Below are 22,202 nucleotides of genomic sequence, written 5' to 3'. Positions count from 1 at the left end.
GGAGTATATTGTTCCAATATTGCTTTACAATGTCCAAAGCACAGTACTATTATCAAGATGCTACATAGTGACTAGCAGCGCAAGTCAAACATAATTATAAACCATTTATTATCGTTATCTATTATCGTTATTTGTAAAACTGTGTAGTATTTACTGATTTATTTAAAAATTAATTTAATAAAATTTTACTGTTTTGTTAAACATATCTCCCTTTTCAATGAAAAGTGTCACTATAGATAAAGAAGGCGAGGAAAGTTCATTATGTCCCCACACAACTGCATATAAATTAATCTTTCTGTGCTCGAAGAAATCACGTTGACATGTAATAAAAGATCCGCACTGATTCCGCGAGGATCAGTTCGGCCAGTCGCGTGAAAGTTTTTTAATTTGAAGGTGACACTACTGCGCGAACGGGGAATATATCAAAAGTGAAATTCGTCTGGAAGCAAGGCGCGGCCTTTCCTTTACCGCCTTCTCTCCGCGGTGCCCATTCCGCCTCCCGTTTCTTTTTTTGATATTTATGTACCGGTAATCACGGTCCGGCCTAATCTCTCACGGTGAGCGGCGCCATTGATCGACCCGATGCAACCAACGCCTTCGGGGTCGCGGTACGTTATCCGTTACAGTGGACCGGTGCCATCTCGATAATTTAAAATTAATGTTTTTGATCCGGGACGGGCCAATGTGATCTTGATTATTTCGAGGCACGATCGGGTTCGCTGTGAGAGCGCCGCGGGACGGACCGCAGTGGCGCTCGTCGTATTTTTTGCAAAGGGATACGTGAGAAAGAAGACATGCGAAAGTCTCCTTTGCTCAGAATAATCTTATATATGTGTACGATTAATTTTTTTAAAACATTCTGGATTTAGACTTTCAGAAATTAACTCCTTCTATCTACTATTAAAGCTGTAACTTCACATATTACATAAATGTAATTAATATTTAAAAAGTTTTTCTATTATATACTATTATATTTTATATACTGTATTTTATAAATAATAATTGATTCTATTGAATAATTCTTCTGACAAAAAAATATCGATTTATTCTGGTGATAAAATTAATGTCCTTCTCATTCCGGTGAGAACCTCTGGTATAGCCTAAGATCCGCATGGAACCTTATATTTGTGGTTGTACCATAATGCAGCTTTATTGACCGTATTAAACAATAATAACCTTCAATCTCGCGGTACATGACCGCTCGACAATGGATTTCATTGGTATCGAGGTGAGTGCGTGGGTTGTCAGGATGTGTTTCGCGCACATCGAAGAAATCTTTCGATCGAGACGAAACGAATGAAAATTACGCTAATGGAACCGGCAACAAACATGTATATCACACGCGACGCCATGAAATTCGATCGAACGCTGATCGATGAGATTGATCTTGAATTACTCTATCATTACTTCTCCTTGACCATAGTAATAGCACACAGCGAGATAATTTCGCTTATTTCTAGTCTTCTTATTCTTCGCTCAAGATGTACCTTTTTTGAAAATAATGAGCTTATCGGCTGAAACGCACTATCACCGATTGCCATAATATGCATATAGGTAACGTAATTATATCTATTATTAACATTACATTCATGAAACTGTTTAGAAAATTAACTGTTCGTAACAGTTACATTCAATAACCAATATTATAATTAATTTTGTTTAAAAAAATAGTCATATTTAAAGCCTAGAGAGATAAGATAGCAAAAAATATTGATAATATTTTCTTTATCTTTATTTTGCGGTCAACTGTCAGCTGTGCATTTACACTGTTGTGAGTATTTGAATACAAAAGATATAAGATAAGTAGATTTTGTACGGATTACTCGAGAATACGTATTGAAAACCTTCAGATCCTTCCCATTGTGGAAACTAAGCGATGGAACAATGCGCGCCATTCTTGCAATGTTTCTTTAACTGCGAATGCGACGGTCATAACGTTTCGAAACTTTCCGGATTTCGATAGCTGCCGAATGCACTTTGTTTGAAAAGAAATCCGATAATACTTTGAAATCCTGTGTCCCACTATCTTTTAAAAATATTTAGCACCGTTATCTGTATAGTTATCTGCGATCAGAATGGCGCATTTCTCCACAAGATAAAAATACGGTGGAGATAAGCGAACGTATCGAGCTGTATGTTTATTTGTTTTTGTCGAAGCTATAAATCAAGTGGATCCTGAAAAATCATTGAATACTGCACAATGGGAATCGTACGAAGTGTAAATAAATGAAGAGAAAGGAGAATTTTTTCGAATGACGGCGTTCACTGCCATGGCATAATCGCAAGGAGACGTCTATAGATCGCAGAGAGATGTCCCGACTTTGTTGATTTATGCCCGTTTATTCTCGCCTCTTCGCAATCCGCTCAAGATGGAATCAATAATTATAGATCCGTTATTGTAACCTCTCATTATTCCGACCAAGAGGCGCAAGAGTTTTTATTCCAAGCAATATCACGTATAAGCTTCGTAAAGCTCCTTTAGCTTCTGAGAAGATTAAATTCGATCTCGCAAACGCTCTAGCAATATTAGTAAGCGGATTGTATAATATTGTGCATTTTTTAACACTCCATCTCTCCTTAATTCACATAATTATTTTTTCAACTAGATTCAAGATCTAAAGTATCACAAAATCTTACTGATGTCGGTTGCCTCTCTCCCTACTTTCAATCTTCAATAATTTGCGAAACTTATTTCTTTGTCGAAAATGCATAAGACTCCGCGACACGCGTGCGAATCGCATTGAGTATCGATGACAAACGTACGAAAAAGAGAACGTTATTTCTATATTCTATGGAGAACTGGTTTTGCCATCGGGAAGAGGTAAGCGCGCGCCGCGCGTGCCACTCGCGTGTGTCACGTGTCCCTATGCGGAGGTAACAGGTAAGAGGTAACAGGTAAGGCGAGGTCTTAGAACCGCAGGTAGAAACGCTCTCCCTCTCTGTAAAGCGTAAGCGATCGTAAACAGAGCCTCGACGGGCATAAATTAGCCGACACTATCCATATGTATTTCTAGCGCAATCGATTTAATTAATACTGATGATTAATGGTGTATTATTGAGTCCTATCGATTATCTCACGCTTTACGATTCTTTATCGCAAGCGATATGAAGGCAAACGACACACACGAACAGAGAATTCCTCGTTCGCTCTCTTTCTCCCTCTCTGTCTCTTCCCCCATTCTACGAGTAGATCCTGCACGGTCCGTCTGCGATTCGCGGAAGAGGCGCGATCGAGAGGATACTCCTTATTATTCCACGTAGGCTAGCCTCGTAGGTACCTATATGCGTGCCGCAACCGTGGGAAGCTACGTACGGCGTCGGAGAATGCTAATTTTATGCGAATTCATGGACTCGACTCGGCTGCACCTTCACCTACACCGGCGCGGGCGCGCTGCTGCTTCGCGCGTGCTTCGCAGCATTGCGCAATAAAGTCAGTCGACGGATGTGAGAGAACGCGGCTGTTGCGGTTGTCGCGACGACAACGACGACGACGACGTCACGTCGCTTCGATGGATGACGCTTCGAGTTCGAACACGAAGAGAAGAGATTTGCGAGTCTGTTTACGAAGACGAGACTAAGGGAGAGCGTCCTCCGGCGCGTACGAGATTTCGCGACACTCGTCGCGTGAGCGAAATGAACGCTACGTTGAACGTATCTCTTCATTAAGTGGACCACTATGGACCACGGTGGACCACGCGCGTAAATCGATACTGGCGGAGTACAAGAGCGAGCACCAAAAGCCGCGCCGAAGCGTCGGCGAGCTGGAGAAGCAATATTTCGTTTTCCTTAATCGAAAACTTAACTCAACTCGAAGGCCTCCGACACACGCCGCGCGTTACATCGGCAATAAACTCGCGTGGTTGCGCGCGGTATTCAGAAATAGTAGGTACCTTCCCCGCGTTTTTAATCGAATGTATCGCGAGATGAACGGCGATTCGGTCCCAACGGCTTCTAAGAATGCCCCCTTTAAACTATGAATATGCATGAGATATATCCTGAGCGACGAGGAACGGAAAGCCGAGATGCACCCTTTATGGCGCGTCTCCCGCGGCTTCTACAGGCAGTTTTGTTTTTCTGTAATAATAGCGTTCCGAATGGGGAGACGGAGGGCGCGACGGCGCTTAAACATTTTATCAGATCATTTATATCTCATGAAGAGCCATAAAGACACGCGCGGAGGGGGGGCGTTGTGCATGGGAAGTGGCCGAAAACACATAGGAATTAATTAAGCTGCCATAAATAGCGGACCCGCAGTTTTTTACGAGCACGCTTCGCCGATTCCCGCGACCGCCCTTTCGCGTCCGAGGGGCGCGTCGTCGCGAACGGGGACAGAAAGAGGGCGGCGTACAGTGGACTTTTTGACGCTCGAGAGTAGGCGCAACGCTCCGCGACGAATGGTTAAGTGCAATTTGTTTAAGAAGATAACGAAGACCGATCTCGATCGCTGTCTCTGGCTCGGAGGGCCACTCTTTATGGACGATCGTTAATGTACGCGGCAAACTAACGAGCGAGCGTGCCGTCTGGCGACATAAATTTCAATAATTTTAATGCCCTTTCTTAATTCTCTCGAAGAGCCAGACCGATAAAACTTTGGCAATTCATCTTTGAAGCATGTATCTTCGCCGCGCGATTTCGCGAATGATGCTCTTCCACGAAAGAAGTCGATCAGAGATGCGCAATTTGCGCCAATAATAATCAATAGCGTTCTTTACAGACCCGATAATTATATCGCTACTAATGTCCTAGTACCGCAACACTTCCCTACTTTCTTTGATAACCTCCGATCTCGTCGTGTTAATGCATATTCTTCACGACATCACGCGTATCTCACGTGCCAATCAGTTTAATTACAACTTATCATATACGGTGGCAAGACTACCAAGAATGCACAATGCGGTCGCTCGCTCCTCCCCCGCCGCGATGCAAATTTACCTTTAATATTGTTAATTACAGACCGCCGTTCAAACTCTTCCGTTATCAACGCTTCGAATCGGCTATCTGAGACCTAAATCAAAAATGACAGCCATGGCGTCTATCTCCAGACAGGATTTTCCTTCGCGCTCAACCATTTCTTACTTGCACGTTAAGCTTTGACATGGGGTCGATCGAAGATTTCTAAGCTTGATACGCGAAAACGTGTGGGATGAGATTCGTTCCGGAGCTTTTTAGATGGGCATCTTTAAAATACGTTTTTGTTTCGTTAATTATAGATAATTGTGATCTAAGGACGCTTACCTAATTATCGAAACGTCAAATCTTAAAGAATCGAATAAAACAGAAGCTCTGAAGTGACGCATTAGATTTTTACAAAGAAAAATTTTAAGCATCCCATCATTACTGGATCATTCTATACATTGATAGACGCAGCTAAAAAGAAACAAATTGAGATTCTATATCTTTTAAATTCTAAAAACTATTGGATTTATGTATATATTTTAAAACTACACAGAGGAGGGAGGTCGAATCAATACTTATATACTCGTATATGTATTACGCAACAATCTATAATCTTCTTATAATAATTTTAATTTTTTTCTTTTGAACTATATAAAACTTTGTATAACTTTATAAATGACCTCATTCAGGCAGGTTTTCTTCATTTAACGCAATATAATCTCAAATCTCATTTCAAGATTATAGATTGTTGCGTATATACGAGTGTATGGGTTGATTTGATACTTCTTTTTTCTGTATAGCAAACATGTTAAATGCAATTCAAAAGAAGAATCATTCAAAATACTACATATATTTTTTGTTGAAGCATTTTTGCATAAAAATTGAAAATACGTTGCTCTTTGCTCCGCTTCTTCAACATTAGCGTTCTCGGAATAAATCGAAAGGACTTGATACCGATCTCTCTTACCTTCTACTCCCTGCTGAAACTATCGTGTTGCTAAACAAACGTCGTGCTTCCTTTCTGTCTATTTTTTAACAGCATCCGCCACCGCAGGCATGCCGAGAAGCGTGTCATTACGGGAGCATAAAAGGAATCATCGATAAGGAAGGTGTTGAGAGCGAGATCGAGATATGCGAACTGTCTTAAACCGTATGGCGTCCGAGGTGCTAAGCGGCTCACGGCCGAGGTGTTATGCACAACATAAGAACGCCGGAACTACAAAACGGTAGGCGTTCGCCGGTCTTTATCGGACTGGCACACAAATCATTGGCCAGCCGAAAGTTTACAATGGTCGACCAAACCGCGCTATTCTATAAGATCGAGATGATTTTCAATGATAAAATAACACAAAATGGATATAAAACTGCGAGCGAAAAAGATTATGTGCTAACACTATATTTAAATGTATAGGTAGCAATATTTTATAACGATAATTTTAATATTTTGAAACATGTATCTGCATATAATAATTACATACATGGAGATAATTATATATAAAGATATTAATTTGTTATTGAATTTAGCGGTTATATTCGTTCGCCTAACATTCCACATCTTTCTACAATACTGACACATTTGGAAGTCTAGAATTCGATCTGCGTTCTGGTTCTAGCTGAGATTCTCACACTGCGCGTCGCCTAATTTGAACAGAGGAACTCGTGGCCGCAGGCGGCTTTTTGCGCGGACCACGAAGCGTGGAATTAACCGGTGCTTCCCCCTTTTCTAAAACCAACACGTAATTATCTCACCGGCGGTTGCGTTCGACAATTCCTTTTGCCCTGGCCCCTTTTTCCGCCGACAGGTTCGGCAAACGACGATACCCGATATTTACATGGCAGGTGATATCAATTATCGCTCGAGAGCCGCCAATGCCCCGGAGCAGAGATTGCAGCCGAATCCAAGTCTTGAATGGTTCCTCGCCAATTTTGCTCGATTCGCGCCTACGTCATTTTTTTCGTATCGCTCTAGTATAGTTTGCGCGATGTATCATAACTAGCGGTTTGATCGACCAGTGGATTACAAACTTGCTAAGATCAATGATGAAGGAATGCCGGGTGATTTTCTTCTGCAATCTCTGCTTTCAAACATAATTCTCGACAATGTAACAGATTCTCGAATGCGTTTACAGATCATACAATACAAAGTGGAGTATATGATAGAGAATGAAATCATCTTACTTAAAATATATACCTATTTGTATATGTCTTCTGATTCTCATGAGAAGAATATAAAAAAGTTTTAATCGATATGTCAGTCAATACCTTTGAAACGCAAAAGATGTATTATCATACTTTGGGCGACGAAAATTGCGACTCCCACACGTGTATGTTGTCCAACGGGACGGACGATTTTTCTTGTTTTTTTTTTCCGAAACTGGGCGTAACGTTCCGTTGCAGCTGAAGCAAACGGTGACTCGATAAGCACCGTGATGGTCCCCCGGGGCAAAAACAAATAATAACTCGGCCACGAGAGGCCCAGGGCCCTCGGTTAGCTACAACGTCCGGCTGCGGTGCCCATCTCTCGCCTTATTTGCAGGCGACTATCGCAATTTTGAAAATGGTTGTCTCATCACGAAGGGAGAGCCCGGGTCTGGGACGTTGTCGATTACAGGGCGCGCCGCTGCTCGTCGTATTTCGGTGTTGGTTTTCGAGCCTTTTGTGTTAAAAAGACGCGCGTAATCATCCCCCCCTCTTTCCCCTTCAAGTCGATACTTTTACGAACACGTAAGAATCGAGTAGGGCTCCAACGAGGTGGGGAAAGAACGCCCATAGTCTGCCCCCCTTTCGCTCGCCCCGTGCCGCTTCCGATCGCCCCCAGGGCCCCGCAACGAGCCCGACTGGCCGACTTTTTGCCACGTCGCGAGCTTAGCATAGGGAATCATCAAGCGTATACTTCGACAACAGGTGTCGGGGTGGCCGGTTTTCGAGCGAGTCCACGAAATTGCAGACTCGCGCCGCCGTTGCCGTCGCCGACGCCGCCGCGCGCCGTCGAGTCGGTCGCGTGAGTGACTTTGCATGCAAACGCGATTACGCGCTTGTGAACCACCGCGTCCGCTTTGCCAGCCTCATTGCGCGGTTACTGCAACGGAGGTGCAATTCATCCCAAGGCGGTGTGACAGCTTTATTTAAGGGCCGGCGATGTTACGAATAAAAGGGAATATTAATCTTGAAGAAAATGACTGTTTTCAGTAAGCAAGAACCGATACGTTTACGAAGATTATATAAATCTGCAAAGATTATTCATATTATTCATAAAAAGTAATCTTTAATAATTTCGCACGATTTAAATACACAATTAAACATAATTTAAATATACAATTATTTTTACGATATCTTATTACGTTTCTTAAAATAAAATGAAAGGACTTCTTCGAATCGATGGACACGACAAAATACGAATTTACAATACCATACGAAGAATAATAAAAGATTATTTTAAGGCTTAAATACTTTGCTTTCATAGCCTCTTCAATTTTGTTGAGGAGTACACTTTTTATGTTATTATAAATTCAAGTGCATCGAAGACGCGTTCGTCGAAAAAAGAGTAATTTAGTACCTTCGGACGAGAGGGAATTTTTCGGCCGCGTTACGCTACAGCGCGGAGGCTAAACGCGTGGTTTGTTTTATGATTTATAGGATTTGTCATTGCGTGACCACGCAGTGCGGAAGGAGGACCGTTGTTAGCGCGACGCGCCGACAAAAGAATGCACACGCACACGCGCGCACACCTGTGCACCCCATCAGGCGGAAATTGCGGACGCTTCTTCGGCCCTCAAGTATGTTTTAAAAAGATGCGATCCGTTTTTGCACGCCAAATCGGTTTGTCCGCAGAAACGTCCTTCGCTGCGCACACGTATGCACACACGTATGCGCACGTCTACGGACGTACGAGCCAAAAATGGGCTTGTTCGGGCTACAGCAGAACGAAAGAACGAGAAAGGGGAAGGGGGGAGCCAGGAAGTGATTCGATGAGACAAAAAGATGGAGCGCGCACAGCTACAAATTCGTTTCTCGGCAAAGTGGCAGCTGTGCCCACGGTCATGGCCATATCAGCCCTTGAATCACGATAATAAAGATGGTACCGGCGACGTATGTATTATTGATGAATTCGCATTTATCAATTTCTTTTTGTTCGTTCTATTTTAAAATTCATTTTTTTATATATATAGTTTGGGGCTATACATTTTCAATGTTTTAAGCATATATGGAAGCTAGTCGCTCGTATACAGAGGCGCTCATGAAAGCTAATTGCTATCGTTGCAATCGGAAACGCACACATTGACGTATCCTATAATTTTACAATTAAATATAAAACACGAGTTTATATATCGCTCATTTATTTATCGAATAAATTTATCGACCGGTGACACATAATTATCCGTTTGTTACCGTACGAAAGCTCTAACGAACGCTTGTAAATATAATTTTCGTTGGGTGTACTCCTCCTCCATTAATATGCCGTGATAAAACTTCGAGGAACGGCGTCATAAAAATGGAAAAATAAAATACGGTCGTGCGACTCACGATTATATCGTGACGGAGACGAGACGCGGAGGATCGACGATGTCCCCCTCCTGTCCCGTTTCACTTTGCATTTTCGCGCCTACTTAATAACGTCGAAAAGAGAAACGGATGGAAGCGAACGGACGATCGGGCAGCCATTAAGGCGAATCGTGGGGGCTAATCGCTGTCGTTGATGGGACTGCTCCTCGGAGTCCGCCGGGTGAGTGGCTCGGCTGACACGTCAACAAGTGAAACACTTTTTAAACTGAAGAGTGTTTCGCCGAGAGTGCACTTAAGGACAGATGCAGTTTGCTACCGCATCCGCGGTGAGACCGCGTTGTGAGACGGATGACGGAGGAATGGATTTCTGATGGAAATGAATTCATTAAAATAAAATAATATATAGAATTACGCGGTTTCTATACGTTAACGTAACGAACGAGTGCCACGAAAGCTACGAGATATAGTCTTCACCCGATGAGCACTAATTACGAGCTTCAAGATTACCTGCTTCCTAGTAACGAAGGTCTGCCTTTCAAGGGCAAAGATCGTGTAATCTAGAAGAATCGTTTTCGTGGACGTGGATTGACGGATGATTGATGAAGGCTCACGGTGCCAAAGCACCGCCTACACGATTTTTATAATTAAAGACCGGAATACTAATAGTTATTTTGCTATCTCTGTCTCACGCAGTGAGCGAAGGGAGAATTCCGTATTAACCCTTCCGAGATGAAAGAAACGAAGTATTGAATTAAATTAATTTTGTATTTTAATTAAAAGCTTTAATTGATTTTCCAAAAGAACTTCGTTCAAATCGGCAAAAATGGTAATTTAATATTTAAGAACATTTCAATAATTCTTTTTTGATGTACGAATATAAAATAATTATATTTTTGGATTTTTTTGTACGAGATAAAAATTATGACGAGAGAAAGTCTCACATTCGAAAATTACATCGTAGAAATTCGCGCGTTTGTTCTTGCGACGACGTTTTAAATCAAATTTGACGGAGATCAGTTTAACAATTTCCGTTGCACTCTCTTTTCACACAGCCGCTACGTTTAGAATATATAAAGTGTTCGATATTTAGCAATAGCAAAGTAAACAAAAATTCATATCAGAAGTTAACCTATAACAGACAAATGCATGCGCTAGAAATCATACGGTAGACGCACCAGACTGCTAAACGTCACGTATAAGTGAAGGTATTTACTTAATGACTTACATTAATATTTATAAAATTTAAATATAACAAACTCGTAATGTGTAAAAATTTACCAATAATATAATAATATTTAACAATAAAGGCATATTAATAAAGTAAATATTAAATAATAAAGACAATATGTTCTTAGCATTTAAAAAATACATGCCATACTGTTTCATCAATTTTTACAAGTCTTCCAAATTTCTAACAAAAAATTGCATAAATAATAAGTAACAATAAATATATATAAGTAACACATTAAACAATTTTATAAATATATAAGTTTGTGAACACAAATCATTAAGCAAATACATGCATTCATGCATGGTATAACGCATAAATATATTTCACACTAAAATTGTTTTTTAATATATAAATATATAATCATTTTAATTACTTTATTTTGATGTCTTATCATCATGCATCTTTTTCTTCTGACTGATTGCTTTTGGTATAGTGCTTTGAACATGGGCGTATTTCGGATTTTTCGTAACCTTAGGTTGAAATTCAACAGATGAACCTGGTGATACCTTGTTATGTGCTAATAATGTTAGATTTGATGACCCATTTTGGGTAATCGAATAATCCAATTTGGATTTGTTAGATTTTCCAATAGATGCTTTAGTCCCGATTCCGCCAGTACTTTTACGTCTCGCAGAAATATTTCCACTTTCTGTTGTAAGCAACTTAGGAGATGTTGGCATTTTAGGGAAGGCAGAACTTGACCTGCAAATGTTAGGTAGCACCTTTGTTTTGTTTATAATTGAACTACGATGGGGACTAGAATGACCACTAGGCACAGGTGGTTGATGAAGTTTTGCTGTAACTTTTTTTGATCTTATCAATTGCGGCAATCGCTGTAAAATAAATAAATGCACGCACAAATAATATATATTTTGTTATACAGATATCTTATCTTAAATTTATATTTCTGAATTATACTTCTAAATTTCTCAGCTTCACCATGATGTCCCTAGTGGACTGTTGTAATTCGCTCACTAATGTTTGAAAATTATCACTTGATAAATCATCCATTTCAACACCATTTGCAACATCTTCAAAAACATCTTCCTGGTCTTCGGCGTTGACTTGTTGGCTTTCTTCGCGAACAAAAGTATCAGATCTGCTAATGTTGCTAATGCAGATCACAGGATTCGACTGTGAAATAAACTGTAGATAAATAATAAATTGAAATTAGTAACATGCTAGACAACCAAATGATCAGAATTAATTTGCCAGCTATGTACTTGAAAGTCAAATTACTCATTAATTAATAGCAATGGATAACAGTTAAAAAAAAAAATAACGAAATTTACCTTTTTACCGTTTTGCAATGTACTGACAGAATTCTCTTGTTCCTCTTTACTAGCTTTTGAGATGTCAGAAAAAACAGAAGCCTCATCATCCGTAAAAGCATCTTGAGACCTAAACATAACACACTGTCGTTATAAGAAATATATATTTATAAATAACCGTTAGGCCATAAACTAAAGTTTCAAAATAACGTGTACGTTTTCTCAATATCTGGTTCGTGTTTGTTATGTGTAACGACCGATGTTTCTGGAATATCAGCAGCATTTGCGCCATTGGATGTTTTTAATAAATACATTTCTCTTTTAATACTCTCAATCTTCTCAGCCTCACTATAGAAGCCCTTTATATTGAGTGCATGAAGCACATGATGCATGGTGTACACTAGATCTCCACTGGTTAAAAGCAAGGGAGCATTTTTCGATAGATCGTCCTGAAAGGCACGCGTAATAATCATCGAGATTATATGAAAGATTATACGAATACGAGATTATATGAAAATTTTCACCGTATTTGCGATAACTTGTACTCGTTAAACACGCATACGTACGTGTAAACATGTACAAATAGAATAACAGCCATGCATATTGACACACTCTCTCATATCGACTATATTTTCCTCTCGTGTAGAATAATGATTTTTAATCGAGCAAATACTTACGTTCACTGAAATTCTCGTATGACGAATGATTAATCGGGTAAATTCTTCAGCAAATTCTGCCATGGCCATATTCCGATTCGGCTCCTTTTTGGTTTCTTGCGACATTTCTAGATGATGTATTCAAGCGAACTAATATCGAATGACTGCTCGCTCGAGCGCCTTTGTAACGACCTCGTGATATTTATTATTCACCGTAGCAGACAATGCCGTATTGACAATTCTCTTGCCCTGTTCAACGCGTTTCCGAAGGAGAAAGTTATAGATATTTCAGAAAAGAGATGAACAATTTAATATCTGGCTACAGTAAAACTTCTCAATAGCCGCCCCTGAAGTGTCTGTCGCCTCTCAATAGTTTTTCTTCCATGTAACCTAGCCTCAGAATAGTCTGATTTCCACTCTTATCTCTATTGATCCTATATTCCTTAAATGACGCATGCGTAGACTATTGGGACCATTGAAAAACTATCGAGTCTGAAGATGATAACTATTGAGAGGTTTTACTTATCCGTATTTGCATGAGCAAAAATTTAGTAAGAAATCTGAGAAATATAAATTTCTCAAATTTTTTTTTTGACGTCTCTTTTAATCATTGCACTTTCTTTAGACTAATTCTTTATTATTTAACAAATGAGTGAAAAAATTTTGTCTCCAAAAAAATCTGATTTTTTCATTATTTACGACACGATAATATTAGCATAAAAGTTTGCATAAAAATATACTTAAATTAACATGCAAATATCAAATACGCAATTTTCGGCTTCGCAGATTACTTTATCTATATTTGCGGGAATTATCGTTTTCTCCGTAACTGAGCTACTCTGCTCCCACGAGCTATCTCCGAAGTAGTTTCTGAAGTACGATGTGGCCACTCCTCCGCTCTGCCAATTATTCCCTGCCACACGTCGGGCACTGATGGAGCAGCCCGCGAGAGAAGAGGCGTAGGGACATGATAAATCTCCCTCGGGGGAAAAACTAGCCGCCCAAAAATATATGCACGCCGGAGATGGATGGGTGGAGTGCAAGGGCGGTGCCCGGGTACGGAGGGAGAGTTTCGTCTCAGTTTGTTTCTTGGGACTCTCCTCCGTAACCTGGTCCCTTTCTCTTCTCCGTCCCCTGTCGTCCTCGCGCACGGCGTGGCGCCTTTTTTGTAAATTTTTTGGCGATCGAACGATTAGGGGAGGGCGGCGCTCGTCAGTCAACTCGGTGGATGAATCTTCGGCGTATGCAGATATGCGCGTCGCCACTTTTGGGACCGACTTAAAAATAAAATCGTACGCGCGCGATAAAATTCAACAACGTGTTCGACACTGTGCCAGCTGCCCGTTGAAAGCGCGTGCGGCGTATTCCAGCTGGACGCTGAGCTCGTGATTAATAAAAGTCGTCACGATCATTAAAAAAAATATTAAAAGACTCTCAAAGTGTTAAGTTCCCTTATAAAAAGAAGTTCGAAAAGTGATAACCAGACTCACTATAAATTCCACTAAATTAGAGAAAAATAAAATGTACAATTTGTAGGGGAGATTGTAGAGGAGACAATTTTGACATTTTGTTTTGTAGCTTTTGTTTTTCAAAATTTTATCCCCAACAAGTGGAATTTATTTCTTATTGTATTCAGAGGTAATTTTTATATATTTCGAGTCGTAGAACTTTCTTAATAAATAAGAATACAATAAAATAAATGGTAAAATTAAATTTTGTTCTAATTCCCCCCATATCAGGGAGACTTGGGACAAAATAATAGAAATATATAATTGTACTATGATTTTTAACGCATACATTTCTTTTAATATTAGCACTAAAATTTATGATAATTATGCATCATCCATGAATCATAGTTCAGCAATATAAGTATTAAAATAAAGTATTAAACATTTCTTATATTCTAATAATTTAATATATTCATAATGAGAAAATAAAATTTGAAAGTAGCACAAAAACAAATAATAGTTATTCTCTCTCTCTCTCTCTCTCTCTTTCTCTATTTTCACAAAAATTAAAATAAATTTAGCTAAAGAAATAAAATAGCTGGGACGTCTCTCCTTAGTTCTCCCTCAATTCAATGTCCCAACTCTCCCTTCTTTAAATTAAAACAATTGTTAAAACTTTTAAGTTAAAGATTAAAATCAGATTTTTTTGTACTATAAAGCTTAATGGCTCGTCTACAATAGCCGCAAGCGAGTATGCAGTAAGCTATTGACTAATATGATTTTTACAATTGAAGAATAATTTACTGTGATTGGTCAATTGCTTAACTGCTTACGTCTTAAGTTAAGATGCAATTACATGGTAGTATCAAGCGTCGAGCGTCAAGCGTCAAACACGTGCACAGCACCCATGTGCAGATGTCTAAACGTGCAGATTTCAGCGCCTTCACGCTAATTCTAGTCAGTAGCCACTTTTTTCAGCATCTTGAGCTGAAATCACGATCTGCATGTTTAGACATCTACGCAAGGATATTGACGCTCGACGTTCGACGCTCCCATATAAAAGCACCTTACGACTATTGTAGACGAGCCATAAGAACTACATATTAGAAAGTGTTGAATAAGGTTCTTCTGAAATGTAGCCATCAAAAGAGATATCACGAATATTAAATATAGGAAAATAATTATTTTCAAAAGTAAAAAATAGTATTAATTACCTTGATTTAAAACTGAGTTCTTTACAACGTAGTCAACAAAGTCTTCTGACGTGTTACATCGAAGATGATCAACTGTATTCTGGTCAAAAGTATACTACCAACTATTAAAAGAAAATAACTCTGTTCCAACTCACTACCGATACCAACTCAATGGCAACTCTCCTTCATCTCCCCTATGATATCGAGTTCCTATAATAAAAGTTAGGACATCGCAAGTTCGATTTTTGATTGGCCCACCATTTATAGACAAGAAGTTAATGGGAATGAGACATAAAGGTCTATCCAGACAAACTTGCATAGGTGCATAACCATATGCATAAAGAAACCATTAGTCTATTTCCTTATGCACATGCATATGGACCAATCAATTCTCTTATGCTTATGTTTATGCGTTATGCAAGTTTGTCTGGATTGACCTTAATGGTGTCCTAACTCTTATTATAGGAACTCTACTATGATATAGAAGAAATATAAGTAGGAACATATACTCCAAACCACATACACACACACACAATTTAAGGAAGTCTCTTTCAGCAAACTACAGATATATAATTCTATATGTTAGGGTTAAAAACGCAGCTTGCAAGGCCAGTGTTTGGACGTTCGCGCTGCGGTTTGATCCTAGCAAAATATTCTCCTTTTACCATGTATCTCTCGTTGTTGCTTCCGATACACTAATTTCGGCATGTCCTTACAAATGAAAGGCTTCGCCGCGTCTGCACCGTTCCGTAGCATCCTTCCCAAATATTTTATTAACTACGATGCCGGATGTTCTTCGGCCGAAGCTCGAAAGGATACGACACTATGGAGGCGCACTTTCCTTCGCCGTTGCGAACCGCTAATGCACGTGCAGCCGCATCGAGAGATACGCCGGCGGTCGTTTGAAGTCCGAACATGTTTGAACAGCGGTCATTGTCTTGTTTTCAGTTTCTTCGTTTTCTGGTCTTCGTCATTGCCGCTACTGCCTTAGCTCGGGCATCTTAGCACGGGTTGAGATAAGAAGAGAGTCAAGAACCACGCGAAAAGCATTTTTTACGATTTCGATGAAGAAACGTTTCGAGCAGCGAATCAAACGACACGTTGTATCATGCAAATTTTTTTATAATGAATGAATATACGTGCGATTGCTAACGTTGTTTTTTTACACTGCAGTAATTTTACTGTTATCTTGAAAGATAAATTAACAAAAGAAAATCTTTCATTACCATTTAATTTAAATATAACAGGAAATATCATAATTGTATAAAGTGCCGGAAATTATTGAAAATTGCTTGGGGGGAGCACTACCGTGAAATCGCTTAACTCGCCCGAACACTAAGCACGTCTTATTTCGTGACCTAATATTTGACTTTCGCCACATTGAACGAGTCTTCCACGGTTCGACTGCCGCCGTTTGTTTGCAGTCTGCTTTCAGTTTCGACTCGTGCCAGGTTGATTTAGGATTTAAGGATTTCGACGTTTGTTATTCGACGATCACGTGGATAAATATACTTGAGATGATTCCTCTATTTAGGCAACCGCGGGTGGGCTCGTCTCAGTTATTCGCGTAGATCTCGGTTAACTATTCGCGAATTCTGGTAGAAAAGTTGATCGAATAAAAAATGAACAAAATATACATTTTGTTAAATATATATTTAAAAAAGATGCGAATGGAAACAATCTGCATACTAAAGAAAAGATCGACTCGGAATTTTTTCAAGAATAAATAGATACTAAACTTAACGAATCTTATATTATTATTATTTTTCTGAAAGATTAAAAACTAAATTTCAAATTAACTAATTCGATGACTGTCAGTTCAATGTGCGAACAAAGGATTCGATTCTTCAAGCGGAAGACTTCGAACCTGAAGACACTCGGTCATGAGAAAAAAGGAAGACTCGGAAGTTCATCGAACGAAACCGGTGGTATCCTCTGTTTGGATAGTCTTTAACTGACCATTACACCTGAATGGGCCGTCTCAAAATGGAAAAGGGCAGCCTGATCCTTGATCCGACCGGCCTACTTCCTGTGGAACCCGAATGGGTAGACCCTAGGGACCAACGGTCAATGGTAATAATGACGAATGTTCTCTCACTGTGATTCCCGACGAGCCGCGTGTCGTTTCTACGTTTCCAACTGGTCTTACCTGATCTCCTTTTAAACGTATTCGTCCACTCTCCGGGAACACTCGAAGAATCAAGACGCGCGAGAGTCTCAGATCGCGTGATCGCAAAAAATCGCACTACTGTCTCTCGCTAACTGTGAGGTGCGATTTTTAATTTTTCAGAAACGACTCCTTCTAACTCTTATGAAGGAGCTTCACAGAACTGACTTTAATATAATAGTTACATGTGGCTGATGCATTTATCCATTATTACTTTTACGTGATCGCGTACATTTTTCTATCAAAAGTGCACAATGGGAGCGTCGTTCGCCCAAATAAAGAACGTAAAACAATACACTTAAGCGCTTTTTGTGCACACAATTGGTCACGTTTGCGAGTGAGAACTGCAATTTCGAAGTAATGATGAGCATCCGTTATGGCGCGTAGATTGTCGCTATTATCGTTTACGACTGAAGATGCAGTGTCGTATCGAGAGCAAGTGATCCTTCTGACCACAAACCACATTTACCTTGAGCGTATTAGAGTGTCCAGCATCAGCTGCGCGTAGAAAGTAACAATCTTCAAAAGTATTAAAGTCAATTTTGCTTAAATTATATGAGCATACATTATTTGCATATCATTATATGTAGAAAGGATAAAAAAATTTAGTAAAACTGATATCGATAGTAAGATAATAATAATTTCGATAGTTTTGTATTCGTTATATTAAACAAAATAATAAACGCGTCAAGTTAAAATGCATTAATTTTGCAAATCTCAAGTATGAAGTGTTATGCGCTCCTCGTCGCGATCAACTTGTCTCATCCATCATTTCCAGCAAGCTGCAACCGTCACTGCTCTGCTTTCGTCGTCCAGGGACTTGTCGGTGGGTTTTAAAAGAGACAGTTCGTGACATAACACGTCTCATGAAGGGACGCGTTCGGTGCGCGACGAAAACGCGGAGGCCGCTTGGAGGTAGCACCTTTTCCACTCTTACACACGAATTCTCATTCTTCTTTCTGCGAATCGAAGGACCGATCTGCTGCCCTTGTACAACAACACCGGTCATTGTCGCTTTCCTCCCCCCCCCTTCCCATTCGCTTGGTGGTTGCTTCGAAGGAATTGTGCGAGCACGAAGAAACTCCGTCGCAGCATGGTGGGGACGTGAGTCGTGTGGCCGCACGCGTGTTTACTTAGGATCATCCCCCTCAGCCACCGGGATAATTCCGGAATCCCGTGCAAATCCCCGCGGCAGGCCCGATACGGAATTATAGGTTGTACGAAAATCGTTGGCAAAACGTGCACGAGGCAAGGAAGTCGAAGCTTCGAATATAATGTTTTATTCTTCCTATTCGAAAATATGTTTTATTCTTCCTGTTAAAAATCTTACAAAACGCGTTACTTCATGAAGTGCGACAATATATATTCACGAATTCGGTGACATAAAAATCGGGACATCTGTCGTCGTGAGTCGTGATTTTTATGATTACGGTATGAGGTTGAGACTAATCGACTTCCGCCAATGAATCAGCCATATCAAGCTAAGCTGCGCCGGTAACCCGATAACTGTACCGCCCTTTGCAGTTCCTGTTTGTTGTCGATCCCGTTGGCTCGGTGTCCCCTTACAAGTCTCCACTTGCCGTCCAGAAGTCTGCCGGTTAGTTGGAAACGGGTCTCGAAACCGCCACCGCTGGAAAGTTCCGCCTGTAGTTTCTCCCGCTTCGTCCGACACAAAGAACGCCAACTGTCGCCAACAGAAACACTGTCCAGATCACCACTGGTGGTTCATTAAAAATGTTGGAGCAGCACTTGCGGCTTGGCCCACCTGGTTTCCTGTCGTGCTCCGGTCGATAGATTGATGTTGGGCGACGACAATTTAAACGAACGATATCGTCGTCAAAACGATTATCAGATTTACACGCATAAATTCACGTTGAAGATGTTTCTTTTGATGATTATCTTTGTAATAACATTTACGATTCGCGATTTGCATATCTCGAAGATATGTTTCTACCGCGAAACAATATCGCGTCCGGATGAAATATATCATGAGTTTATTGAACGAGTGTAGCAATAAGCGATCTTCTTTTTTTCAGAATAAAACACTAATTGTCAGCCAACATCGCCATTAGACGTACTCGCGATTGGCGTGATCGTGTCGTTACCAGAATCTCGTTTGAGTATACAGCCAATTTCGGAGCGATTCGTGATGCTGTAAAGCCGTTCTGGTTCCGAATGATTTTGTCCGAGCATGGGCGCATGCCAGTTTCCGTAGACGTGCGACTCTCGTATCTTTTACGAGGTACCGCGCCGTTTCCGTTTATGGCAGATCGAGCAATAAAACGGAATCGCAAATAGCAAGGCACCAAAGCAAAGCGTGCAAGGTAAATGAAACAAGGTAACTGAACTGATATCCTTCTTGGATATCTCGGATGTCTTGAATATCGCGCGAATTGCAATATACATGGAAATTATTGTCTAAATTTAAATTGTTACGTATAATATCGAATATTTCAACAAATCAGATTGTATATGATATTATATGGATGTTACATTAAATATATGTATATTTTAAACTAATTACATTTAATACATTAATTAAAAATATTAATGATATTGAAAGAAGAAAATAAGTAAAATATTAATACACTAGTTATAAAGTAATATTTATGACTATATAAAATTTAAAGAATGTCGATCAAAGCGAAAATGTACGATAAAATTGAAGAGTATTTAATAGTCTACGTGAAACTACGTAATGTAATTGATTGTATATTCCTCGAAGTGCGCGTTGAAAGCGGACTAAATTAAACTTAACGTAGGAGATATTTAGAGTTTGTTAGAAAAGTTATTCAGCTTCTAGTAAAGCCATGGTAATTATAATTTAAATTTGCATAACAATGAAGCGTAGCCTTTGTAGTCGAGCGGCTTTGTAGCCTCGATCGCATGGTTTGCGTGCACTTGAAGCGACGTCATAGTTATCGCTTGTTCACACTCCGTTATCGCGCGCATAATTTTCGAGAACGACGCCGTAGGCTGCACGCGCCCGTTTTGTTTTACACACACGCCGCACGTGTTCGCCATGACCAAGTCTCGCGCGCGGGCGCGTGTGTCCTTTCCAGAAAATAATACGTCCGTTTAACTTCTTACGGTCCGCGGTGTCCCATATCCAAGCTAGAAGGGAAGTGGGTGTTACGGGGGTGCCCGAGCCGGCGAGAGCGCGATCTTCGAATAACCGTAGGTAATAAAAACCCCTCGAATAGAGAAGATCGCGTAAGGGTAGAAAAACGTTTCACTTGCTTTCCGCCCGCGACGATTCGTGGGCGTTAGTGGGCGGGAGGAAGCTCTCAGCAATACACTATACGCACCATAAAGCACGAAGTTTATACTCGCAAACGTATAGAGAAACTCGCGGAAAGCGGAGCGAGGGTAATCGCGACGTAAAAATCCACTTCGTTCGATCTGAGACAAAGCGAGGGATTTGCATAATGGGGTCCCGAAGAAATTTACTATCACTCGCGTGCGATCGGTATAATATACTCTTCCCGACATTTTTGAGACGTCCGTGCTACGAAAATACACACGGCTTTGAGTATCCATGGTAATCGTACACTGCGCGATGTACACTTTTACCGGACTGAAAGAGGGAAGGAAAAAAAAATTGTACCGGCAAAAGGACACGTCTCCACGTTTCACGTGGCTTAACTGCTAAGGGTAGTTAGACGAGTCGAGAATGCATTCAAGGCCCGGAAGTGGGCGGAACTGCAGCCTGCGCTTCAGCATTGTACACGAGGACTCGGTTTTTCCTCGCTCATGGGTCGTCCTGCATTATGCGGAGGATAGAAAGAAAGAGTGAGAGAGAGAGAGAGGGCGAGAGAACGCCTCGAAGCATCGGAGGCACCAAAAAGACATCCGATATCCGTAAATGCCGTAATAACAAGCGCCGCGTTATCCTCGAAAACTTCGACGTCTCTTTCTGCGAGAATCGGACAGATGGAAGAAAATCTTTGCGGAGAATCCGTGTGTGTATGTGCGAGAAATAACGTCACGACAATGTCAACGTGATTTTTAAATTTTAGCACGTATTGATAGAAATTGCATACGAGAGGACAATGGTGCGTTAAATCGAAATTTTATGCGCAAAGTGGCGCCTGTTAATCGAGTCCCTCGCTTATTATGCCGAAATGAGTAATGGCTTGGTTTATCGAGTAGTCAATCAGAGGCGTCGGGGTTGATTGCGATATGCAAAAACCAATTTCTCCTCCGGGTGCTGCAGTATATGCTACCGTGCTACCGATTGGCAGAAAAAATATTACAAACAACCTTGATGTTATATTCAACCGCCATAAAAAGCCAATTTCGGATACAATAGGCCTCTATCGAGGGAAGGCAGATCATCTGCCGTTCGATATACGCGGAGGAGGTTCTCTATCTGCAAGGAGCGCGATCGGGGCTTGATTAAAAATGAGATTGCGGCAGCGCGATTTCAAGGTGGAAGATTAGACCGTGCTTCTTATTTGATTTGCAATTCGATATTTTTAGGTTCTTTTTAGGGTTCGAGCGCGGCGCGGCCTTCGAGCCGAGGCATGATTTCGTAGAACTATGACGATCTTGCGGTTTGATTGTGCGAGACTCGGAGAAACGGATGATGCTGTAACAATGACTTCAAATCTCCAATATACCGAAGCTATTCGATGTTTCGCACATTTTTATCGTTCGATCAAATAATTTTGACATTACTCGGTAAAGAATATCATATTGCAAAAACTATAATTGATCTTGAAATAAAATGTTAATTAATATTTTATAATATTAATATTAAGGTAGAGATATCGTTAAATGTATCGAAGTGGCATAAAGCGGGGGATTCGCTCGATACTCTTTGACACGTGCATAT

The 22,202-nt window shown here is 40.4% G+C and overlaps 1 protein-coding gene and 1 long non-coding RNA gene across 5 annotated transcripts in view; one reads left to right on the top strand and one right to left on the bottom strand.

The window, feature by feature from the left end:
* The first annotated feature begins 7,765 nt into the window (after window positions 1-7,765).
* The window catches only part of LOC139812787 (uncharacterized), a 48,063-nt gene continuing 33,626 nt past the window's right edge, over window positions 7,766-22,202 (top strand). For both annotated transcript variants that reach the window (XR_011731936.1, XR_011731937.1), the window contains exons 1-2: window positions 7,766-8,084; window positions 8,533-8,672. This is a non-coding gene — a long non-coding RNA (uncharacterized lncRNA). The remainder of the gene's footprint in view (window positions 8,085-8,532; window positions 8,673-22,202) is intronic.
* LOC139812785 (uncharacterized) lies at window positions 8,332-15,292 on the bottom strand. Of its 3 annotated transcripts, XM_071777878.1 has the most exons (7): window positions 15,220-15,292; window positions 12,579-12,806; window positions 12,118-12,350; window positions 11,923-12,031; window positions 11,549-11,776; window positions 11,004-11,463; window positions 8,336-10,528 (listed from the first exon to the last, which is right to left on the bottom strand). In XM_071777878.1, the coding sequence occupies exons 2-6, from the start codon at window positions 12,681-12,683 to the stop codon at window positions 11,005-11,007; spliced, it is 1,134 nt and encodes a 377-aa protein (XP_071633979.1). In that variant the 5' UTR covers window positions 12,684-12,806; window positions 15,220-15,292; the 3' UTR covers window positions 8,336-10,528; window position 11,004. The 3 variants fall into 3 exon arrangements, with proteins under 3 accessions (XP_071633980.1, XP_071633978.1, XP_071633979.1); XM_071777879.1 differs by having other exon boundaries at window positions 8,332-11,463; window positions 11,549-11,764; XM_071777877.1 differs by having other exon boundaries at window positions 8,334-11,463.

This window comes from Temnothorax longispinosus, chromosome 5 (genome assembly GCF_030848805.1).
Source record: "Temnothorax longispinosus isolate EJ_2023e chromosome 5, Tlon_JGU_v1, whole genome shotgun sequence".
In the NCBI taxonomy this organism is placed as follows: domain Eukaryota; kingdom Metazoa; phylum Arthropoda; class Insecta; order Hymenoptera; family Formicidae; genus Temnothorax; species Temnothorax longispinosus.
Note: the sequence above shows the minus strand (reverse complement) of the source record. Positions and strands in the feature narration are given on the sequence as shown.

Excerpts from the sequence above, each read along its gene's own strand:
- LOC139812785 (XM_071777877.1), bottom strand. The coding sequence starts at position 12,683 with ATGTCGCAAGAAACCAAAAAGGAGCCGAATCGGAATATGGCCATGGCA. Across the intron at positions 12,351-12,578 it reads ATACGAGAATTTCAGTGAAC|GACGATCTATCGAAAAATGC; the intron begins GTAAGTATTTGC and ends CGTGCCTTTCAG. Across the intron at positions 11,464-11,548 it reads TGAAGCTGAGAAATTTAGAA|CGATTGCCGCAATTGATAAG; the intron begins GTATAATTCAGA and ends TTTATTTTACAG.